General features: G+C 49.7%; 1 protein-coding gene across 2 annotated transcripts in view; it reads left to right on the top strand.

Annotated features, from left to right (window-relative positions):
- LOC113811310 (LIM/homeobox protein Lhx9) overlaps positions 1 to 10,059 on the top strand; it is a 130,671-nt gene that overhangs the window by 56,394 nt on the left and 64,218 nt on the right. For both annotated transcript variants that reach the window (XM_070144964.1, XM_070144963.1), the window contains exons 2-3: positions 1 to 149; positions 2,151 to 2,406. The exon at positions 1 to 149 is cut by the window's left edge. In XM_070144964.1, coding sequence (XP_070001065.1) covers positions 1 to 149; positions 2,151 to 2,406 — 405 coding nt within the window. The remainder of the gene's footprint in view (positions 150 to 2,150; positions 2,407 to 10,059) is intronic.

Below are 10,059 nucleotides of genomic sequence, written 5' to 3'. Positions count from 1 at the left end.
GCAAGCACCACTCACGCCTTCGTCCTCCTCCTCCTCGTCCAACTCCTCGGCCGGATCCTCGTCTTCGGGCGGCCCAGCGTCCTTCGTCAGCCCCTGCAGCGACCGCGGGAACAACTACGTGTCGCCAGGATCGGACGCGGGGTCCACGGGTGAGGAAGGGGCGTCGGGGTGGGGTGGGGGGTAGGGGGAAGGAAAAGGTGCCGGGGTGGGGTGGAGGGGTGGGGGAGAGGGGAGGAAGAGGGTGCCGGGGTGGGGTGGGGGAGGGGGAGTGGGGAAGAAGAGTCCCCGGGGTGGGGGAGGGGGAGGGGGAAGGGATGAGGGCACCGGGGTGGGGTGGGGGTAGGGGGATGGGGGGGAAGAGGGTGCCGTCGCTAGTCCTGGGTGGGGGCGGGGGAGGAGAGAAGGCACCAGCGGGGTTATTGTAGAAATGCATGTTTTTTGGTTTATATACTGTTAACATACCTTAAGGTTTTATAGTTTTAAGATCACAAGGAATACATACAAAGAAAAAGAGATAATTCATATAAATACTCGTACATAAATAAATAAGCAATAAAAAATACATAAACTGGCCATAACACACGCGCATTACAGAATTTATGAATGTTTATTACGGTAATAACTTAATCGAACTGTTGTCATCATTCTATGCATGTAATACCACATCCTGCGGGAACGGTTGAGAAGAGTTGTTTAATCCCTATAAAAAACCTTGTTATCCTCGCGCACAGAAGTTATTAAGCATTCAGCAGTTAGGGTAGTTTATGATCCCCGTGAACTTTACTGTCCGATAGTTTATATTATCATTGTGTTGGTTCCATGAAAGTTGTGTTTTATGCGATCATATTCGTTAATTTTACACGTCGTTCGCCTCCCTTTTCATTCTTTCCGGTTTTCTCTTGTTCTGGATCACTCTTTACGCATAGAGCTCTCGGTTCGTTCATTCCTGTCTGGTCTCTTTTTTTTATTCTCCTTTCTCTTTCTCTCTTCCTAGTATCATTCATGTTTCCACTGCCCTGCGTTCATCATTTTCCCCTTAAACTGTTCTCCCCCCCCCTCTCTCTCTCTTTTCTCCTCGTGTCCGTCCCCATCCTTCTTCATCCTCCTTCCTTTTCTCCTCTCCGTTTACCCCCCCCCATCTCCTCTTCCCCATCGATCCCGAGGGCAGCCTCTAATGACCCCCCCCCCCAGCGGCTAGAAGGAGCGTCGGGGGCCGCGAATCCTGCGCGTCCTTCAATTGCCAACTTGGTATGCACGATTCATAACCGCAGCGTCTCATGAGGCCACAATATAGGCCATAAAGCCGCTTTTATACAGCCGGCCGCGCAATTAGCTGCTGGCCATCAGTTATGCTACGATACTTTCTGGACTTGCGAGCTATCAACATGAAGTTTTAAGGAGATTAACCCCCTCCCGCCCTTTGCCTCCGAGAGTGGGATCTCCTAATACGAACAGAAAGCGAGTGTCTTCGCCCCTTTTCCCGAGGCTGGAGAGTCGCGGGCGAGGTGGGTGGGACCGTGGGCGGGGGCGGCGGATTTGCACCCGTTCCATCGTCCTATTCGTCTCGCGAGTGGACACGGGGACGGGAGGCCTAATTGGGATTTTCTTTTCATTCCCCGGGGGAGGCGAAAGTGATGGCCCGGATGAAGGATATGAAAAGGGTCCGGGGGAAATAAAGGAGCTCGTGAGGACCTGTTTATGGGGCGAGGACGCGAGTACGGGCAGGTGTAAAGCATGAGGGACGAGACAGGCCGGGCCATTACGCCGACCCGCTTACACGCGCGTTAAAGTCCTGCATTCGTTACTGATCGTTTTATAACGAGCGGCCTTTGGGTCTAACTTTATTTTGGCTGCCCTTTTTGCTGATTTGGGCTCGTTACTCGCCGGGATGGCCTTTGGCGCGGATTATTAAATTTTATCGGAGTCGTTTGCCACTTGAAGTTCAAGGTGTGATAGTTATTCTGACGTTTTTGCTTCTTAATTCAAAAAGACGCGTTTTATCGTCATCCCAGGAAGGAAAAAGAGTCCCGGAGCCGCACTCCTCCGCCCCGCCGACGGGATCTAAAAATCTGTCTCGGGGCGCCAGGCGAGAGGCCTCCGCCCTGTCCTCCCGCGCCCTTCTCTAACGACGCCTCCTCTCCGCTCCTCAGGTATCGGATCCCCAGGGACGGGCTTGTCCTCCGGCGGCGGGATCTCGAGCATCTCCTCGAGCGGGGAAGGCAGCAACGAGACCTCCTTCTGCGCCGGCTGCTCGGAGAGGATCGTCGACCGATTCTACCTGCTGGCGGTCGAGCGGAAATGGCACGCCGGCTGCCTGCGCTGCGTCGCCTGCCACACCTCCCTCGACGCCGCCGTCACCTGCTTCGCCCGCGACGGACACATCTTCTGCCGGGACGACTACCACAGGTGAGTGCCCGGCCTTCAGGTGCGCGGGGATCGGTTCAGGCTGATGGGGTTTGGGGTTCGGTCTGCGTTGCTGTTGGTCGTCAGGAGCTGAACGCTGTGGTTATGGATAGGCGTACACCGATGCACACACACACACACACACACACACACACACACACACACACACACACACACACACACACACACACACACACACACACACACACACACACACACGCACACATACATATATGTGTATGTATATATGTATATGTATGTATATATACATACATATATATATATGTATATATATAATATGTATATATATATGTAATATATATATATATATGTATATATATATGCATATATATATATATATATATATATATATATATATATATATATATATATATATATCATGCATACATATTTTCTTTATATGTAAGTAACCATGCACTCGCGTCACAATCTTCTATTTATCATCATTATTAGCATGAGGCCGCTCCTCCCCCGCCTCCCCTCCCTCCCCTCCCCACCCATCCTCACACATATCCTCACAGTCCGCATAACTTAAAACCTCCAGCGCAAGATATTAACGCAGCCCGTCACGAGCGCCACTCGATCATGGCCACGTCAGCGAACCACCGCCTGGCCGCTTCTGGGGGCTTCTTGCTCCTTCGTCTCCATGGCAACGCCGCTCAACCCGACTTCTCCATTACGACTTGCGGTGTTAGTCATTTGCATTTTTCCTGGCGAGTCGTCCGATCAACTATAGCTAAACCGATTTTTTTTTTTTTTTTTGGCGGGTCTGGTGCGGTGTAGTGGATTCCCCCCCCCCCCCTCCGTCTCGCCGCCATCGTCTCGGGTGAAACGGGCTGCTCATCCGTAAACAATATTTCAAAACCCTGGAAACAGCCCTTTCGGAATGTTAACAATCACGGACCCTACGGTTTTCTGTTCGTTTAAAGAGACTGAATATTCCCCACGAACTAGATCCGAGTTATTGGGTTGTAAATACGAATTAATGTGAATTGTTTACGACGGTACCAGCGGCAGGGAAAAAGCAGAAGAGCGGCGTGTCCTCGGCGTGTCCGAATTCCAAAAGAACCACAGGGGGAATGCACGTGGCCCGGGACCCGAAGGACGGCGCCGGGGAGTGTAGGCCGCTCTTATTGAAGGCATGAAGGAAGCGCTGGGACGCCGTGTGTGATAACCTAATCGACATTCCGATGATTTCCCAATGGAACGAGACAATACCTTGGGGAATGCGGTACCGTAGCGCCTGCAGATGTCCGGGCAGAATGGAGGTGTCCTGAAAATGATCGAGATAATGGGAAAAAAACGAGGAAACGAAGATAAAGCGGTTGATATCAGCAAAAGGATCTGGCAGAGTAAAACGAAGATCTTGGAGCGAAACCTCGGTAGAGTGTCAACTCATTTGTGAATATTCCCGTCGAGATTCTTCGCCGTTGTAGAACAATGTGTACTACCAGTCGGAGTTCGCGACCGTCCTTATACGTGGAAGCAATATCTTTCGCGCACTGATATTACGCTCTGTAAAATGCACGGAAGCGCTGTGTAAATTGAGAGACCGGGGCTATAAAATGATTTCGCCTTCGTATCGATTTAATCCAAATTTGGCAACTGGATCTGCCCTTTGTGATAATGATATAGACATTAATGGACGCGTATAGATTCCTGGGACTCCAGGGCTTATATACAACCTGCGCCGGGACGAGGTAGGTGGCGCTGGAGGAGCCATTTGGACCTCTGTTAAGTCCGTCTCGAATGGCGGGTTTTCGCGCGTTCGAGCGTTCGACTCGCAACCGAATCCCCGAACCCCGGCTTTGCTGACCTCGAACTCGGCTTCCAGGAAAATAAAGAACTCGAACCTCAGGGGGAGGAGGTGGTATTTGTTGTGGGCGGGGATTATCTAACTACTTTTCCCAAAACGGAAAGCGTCTGCAGCCTCACCAGGGTCTCTGGTATCACGGTATCACGCGGGAAAATCAGTCTGTCGCTTGGGCAGGAAGTGACACATGAACTGAAAGTGTTACGTTGTGAATCGCGGGTAACTCGATGCTTCGGCGAGATGAATGGTTGGATTATATAAAGAATTCTCTCTCTCTCTCTCTCTCTCTCTCTCTCTCTCTCTCTCTCTCTCTCTCTCTCTCTCTCTCTCTCTCTCTCTCTCCCTCCCCCCTCCCCCCGTCCACCGACCGCCCGCACACACACAGTAAAAAAATAAATAAAATAAAAAGAGAAAAGGGAGAAAAAAATCAACAACAATAAAACAAGATACAACAATTTCCTCTGCGCTCAGAAAGCCACTAGTCTTTATAAGCTATCAGAAGAACATGACATTTCTTCCCTCTATCTTACTCCTATTTTCCTCAGCTTTCCCTTCCCTCCCCATCCCTCCCTAATCCCCCCATTCCTCTCTATCCCTCCTTTCCTCCCCATCTCTCCCGATTCCTTTCCATCCCTCCCCATATCATCTTCGCCCTTCCCCATTCCTCCTTTCCTCCCCATCCTCCATCCTCCTCATCCCTCCCTCCTCCCTCCCTCCTCCTTTCCTCCCCCATCCTTCCCCATCCCTCCCCATCCTTCCTCCCCCCAAAGAGTATTCCGCATTCGTGGCAATCTCCACACCGGCCGGTCTTTAGGCAGTCGCTCCCATAATAAGACTGGACCAAAGTCAGGCTGAAAAATAATACCTTTAAACGCGCGTGAAGAGGTGCAGGGATGGCGAAGGGGCAATAAAGATCGGAGATAAGGGCGGTAGCCGATGTAGGAGGGGGAGGAGGAGGGGCAGGAGGAGGAGGAGGAGGATAGGAGGAGTAGGGTGGTAGCTGATGTAGGAGAGAGGGGAGGAGGGCAGGAGGAGGAGGAGGAGGAGGAGGAGGAGGGGGAGGAGGAGGAGGAGGAGGAGGGCGGTAGGCGATGTAGGAGGGGGGAGGAAGGCAGGATGAGGAGTAGGAGGAGGGCGGTAGCTGATGTAGGAGGAAAAGGAGGAAGATGAGGAGGATTGGGAGGAGGGAGAGGAAGGGAGGAAAGGGAGGAAAGGGAGAAGTAGGAGGGGGAAAAGGAGAAAGATTGAGAGGAGAGTTTCAGGAAGATGTGAACGTCAGGATAAGAAATGTTCCATTCAGAATATGTATGTATGCATATATATATATATATATATATATATATATATATATATATATATATATATATATATATATATATGTGTGTGTGTGTGTGTGTGTGTGTGTGTGTGTGTGTGTGTGTGTGTGTGTGTGTGTGTGTGTGTGTATGTATGTAAATATACATGCATATGTATGTATATATATATATATGTATCTATTTACACACACATACCCATACACACACACACACTTTTTTTTTAGACAGATAGATAGGCAGATTGACAGACAGACAGGATAGATGAATAGATAGATAGATATAGAGAAAGATAGGCCGGCGACGGGCGAATCGCAAAATTCTCCATCGAGGAAAGACAGATCAAATTACCCTCTTCTTGATAAATATAATGTCGAATTAAAAGGAGGAGGAGGAGGAGGAGGAGGAGAAGGAAGAGGAGGAGGAGGGAGGAGGAGGGAGGAGGAGGAGGGAGGAGGGAGGAGGAGGAAGAAAGGAGGAGGAGGAGGAGGTGACGGGCGACGGTTTTTCGATCTCCTTCCCGCTTCCTCAACACTCCTCTCCCAGCTTCTCCCTTCCACCAACACCCCTCCTCCCCACTCGCATCCCTCCAACACCCCTCCCCCTCTCTCCACCCGCATCCCCCAACACCTGACCCCCTCCCCTCATACCCCTTCCTCCCCTCCACTCCCCCAACATCCCTCCCCCTCACCCCACCCGCATCCCCCAACACCTGTCCCCCTCTCCCTCTACCCCCACACTCTCCACTCCCCCCACCCTCCGCCCCCCCGTCCCGTCCATCTGCCTCCCCAAATCGCTCCGTCGTCGATGACAATGGCGTAACGCGTCGGTAACTCCGCCATAAGAACTCCCACGTCGCCGCTGCCGGTTATCGCCACAAGATGGCGTTGATCTCCTTCCCTCTCACTTTTTCCTTTTTTTATTTTTTTCGGTTCTTTTGTTGTTCTTTTTTTATTTTTTAGCAGTGGTGGATTTTTATTCATATTATTATGTTTTAATTTTAGTTTTATTATTATTATTTATGACCGTCGTGTCTACGTATGAAAGTAGTTTAGCGTTTAACCAAAAGAGGGATTAAGGCAAAAAGGCTATTCGTTATGAAAATGACGCAGAAATTGGCCATTTGGTGATTCTTTCAGCTGAGAGAGAGATAAAAAAAATTGTCCCGTGTAAAAAAGAAAAGAAAAAAATCCTGCGTAAAGAAGAAGAAAAAAAACTGTCCCGAAAAAAAAAAAAAAACGCGTAAGTAATGATAAGCGTCGAGCGTTCGGTGATATGCAAAGTGCTCGGTCTCGGAAGGTGGACGAGTCGGGCGGTGTTTCGAACGCATTAGTGTGGATGAGACGAGTACCCTCTCCTCCTCCTTTTCTTCTTCCTCCTCCTGCTCCTCTCCCCCTTTTCTTCTTCCTCCTCATCTTCTTCCTTTCTTCCTACTCCTCATATTCTTCCTCCTCCTCCTCTTCATTTTCTTCTTCCTCCTCCTCCTCCTCTCCCCCCTACTCCACCTCCTTCCCTACCTCCTCCTCTTCCCCTTCGATCTCTTCTCCCTTCCCCCCTTCACATAATTCTTCTACTTCTTCCCTGAACCACTCTACCTCTTTCCCTTTCCCCTCCCCCTCATCCCTCTCTCCCTTCCACCTCTTCCCCCTCTCCCCCATCCCCCTTCCCCCTCTCCCTCCCTCTTCCCCTTCTCCATTCCCCCTTCCCCATCCCTCTCTTCCCCCTTCCCCCTCTTCCACCTCTCCCCCTTCCCCATCCCCCTTCCCCTTCCCCCGTTCCCCCTCTTCCACCTCCTTCATTCCTTACTAATGTCAATCCTCTTCGGCCCTTAAGTGCGTCCGCCGCCGTCGCTGTCACAGGTACCGACTTGGCTATCAATCTCCCCTCTTCTTCAACTGTGTGGTTTTGTCTATTTTCTTCTATTTTTATTTATTTATTATCGTTCTCTCTCTTCATTCTCGCCTTTTACTTCTTATTTTTCTGTTCGTTCTCGGTCTCGCTTTCTTCTTCCCTTCTCTCGAACTCTTTCGTCTTTGCTTCTTCTTCCCCTTTTCTCGAACTCTTCTATTTTTTTTCTTCATCTTCTTTTTCTTTCGAACTCTTCTTCTTCTTCTTCTTCTTCCTCCTCCTCCTCCTCCCCCTCTTCTTTTCTTTTTCTTCTTCTTCTTCTTCTTCTCCCCCCGCCCACAGTTGCAATTACCGCAGGCCGCCCACAGCTGTGCCAGGCAAAAAGCGCCCACGTCGGCAAGCCACGTTGTGCCGCCACCACCCGAAAACCCGGTCGAAAGGGGGGGGGGGTAATTTCTTTACGATGGGCAGAAGGAAATTTAGATAAAAGTGGAAGCTGAAGAATTAAGGAAGCAGAAGGAGGAGAAGAAGGAGCAGGGGAAGGAGAAAAAGAAGAAGAAGAAGATGAAGATGGGTAGAAGGAAATTTAGATGAAAGTGGAAGTTGAAGAATTAAGAAAAAGAAAAAGAAGAAGAAGGAGAAAAAAAATAATAGTAAGAGCAATCACAATATCGAAATGAGGATTTTTTTTTTAATTGAAATTGCCGGAGCAAAAATAGAAAGGTGTTTCCATTTATTTGAAATCAGATCAAAAGTTATACACTCACTAAAATGAACGAGAGAAATAAATGAATGAACAAGCATAGGAGTTATTATTCTTATATTATTCAATCTCGTCTAAGCCTTTGTTCACTTATCATAGTTCACCCTTTACCTCATCTCTTGATTTTCTTCTTTGAAACTACGTCTTCTTTACGTATTTTTTATTTCTTGTTGAGAGGGGGCTGGGGGGGGGGGCTTCCTCTACCTTGTATTCGAACTTTTTGTTCTCCTATTTTCTCCAAATCCACATGTTCTTTCTTCGCTTTCTCTTCCTCCTCTTTCTCTTTCTCCTTATTTCCTCCCCCTCCTCTTTCTCCCTCTTTCCTCTCCTCCTCCTTCTCCTTTCCTCCTCCTCCTCTCCCTTCTCCTTTCCTCCTCCTCCTGCTTCTCCTTCTCCTCCTCCTGGGCTTATCGTAAAAGTGCAGCAGCTACAAGAATGTAAAGTCTTGAGTCGGGCAGTTATGGAGACACATCACCTCCTGGAGCGACCCGAGGCAGCATTCCAGGCATAGTGGAGCTACCAAAAGTTGTGCATGAGGACATTTACACATTTTCACCCAAGTGTAGGTGAGTCCTGGAGAGAGAGAGAGAGAGAGAGAGAGAGAGAGAGAGAGAGAGAGAGAGAGAGAGAGAGAAAGAGAGAGAGAGAGAGAGAGAGACAGAGAGAGAGAGAGGAGACGAGAAGAGGAAGAAATTGTTTAGGCATTTTTTAGTGTTGAAACGGGGTGGGATGAGGGGCCTTGAGTGTGTGGGAGGGAAAAACGATGAGGGAAGACAAATAAAAAAGGATGAAGAGAAAGAGAGAGAGAGAGAGAGAGAGACAGAGATAGATAGATAGAGAGAGAGAGAGAGAGAGAGAGAGAGAGAGAGAGAGAGAGAGAGAGAGAGAGAGAGAGAGAGAGAGAGAGAGAGAGAGAGAGAGAGGGAGAGGGGAGGGTGTCCCAGAGGTTGATTGATGGGACCGCTCCTGCTGTATGTCGGTGGCGCTGCTGTTATGATGCAGCTCTCCCGGGACCTCCGCCCTGTACCTGGTAAAACACTGGGCGGCGGCCACGCGGAGTCATGACAGTGTCTTTGCGGAATATACATCATGTCATTACAGAAGCCGATGTGGTGGGGGAGGGGTAAGGGGAGGGGTAAGGGGGAGGGAACCGAAAGAGGAAGTGCGGGGAGGAGTATTCACTCTAGGGATGTTTTTGAAATCTGATCAAGGAAAGATAAAATATTCATTTTTAAAGGACATGAAATAACTATTTTTAAAAGGATATGATGTCGATCCGTGCGGGTCTGTTTTCTTTTTCGTTTTCTTTTTTCGCTCGTCTCGACCGGCGGCGCTGGCTGCTGCGAAGCGCACCAAACCCGGACGGATTTACACTGGCCGCCCGCCGCCTTCGACAAGACGTAATATATATTGGCCGAAAGGCAGTAAGACTGACTTGACATTTGGCCCATTCCCCGCCCGCTCGCCTCGGCCTCCGCTCGCCTCGTCTCCAAGGAGCAGCTCGCCTGGCGTCTCCCTCGAGCAGCGGCAGAGAGAGATTTCCTCCGCTCGCCTCCTCTCGGCTCGTCTCCAAGGAGGAGCTCGCCCGGCGTCTCCCTCGAGCAGAGACAGAGAGAGATTTTTGTCTCTGGATTCCAGGTGTCTCGGCCTCTTATCTGGGACCTCCCGCTGCCTCGCACAGCCAAGCTCATTTTACAATTCGGAATGATGACTTTACTCCCGGTTCATTTTTGTTTTAGGGCTTTATGGCATATCTACAGGATTCCAGATGCCGCCAGATTCTTTCAGGGAGGAGGAGGAGGAGGAGAAAAAAAAGAAGGATCTTGTCCTGGTACGGTGGAAGACAATATCTTTATTCATTTTCCCTTCGTCGGATTGTAGTTTTGAGGAAATGGTGA

The sequence above is a fragment of the Penaeus vannamei genome, chromosome 33 (genome assembly GCF_042767895.1).
Source record: "Penaeus vannamei isolate JL-2024 chromosome 33, ASM4276789v1, whole genome shotgun sequence".
Lineage (NCBI taxonomy): Eukaryota > Metazoa > Arthropoda > Malacostraca > Decapoda > Penaeidae > Penaeus > Penaeus vannamei.
Note: the sequence above shows the minus strand (reverse complement) of the source record. Positions and strands in the feature narration are given on the sequence as shown.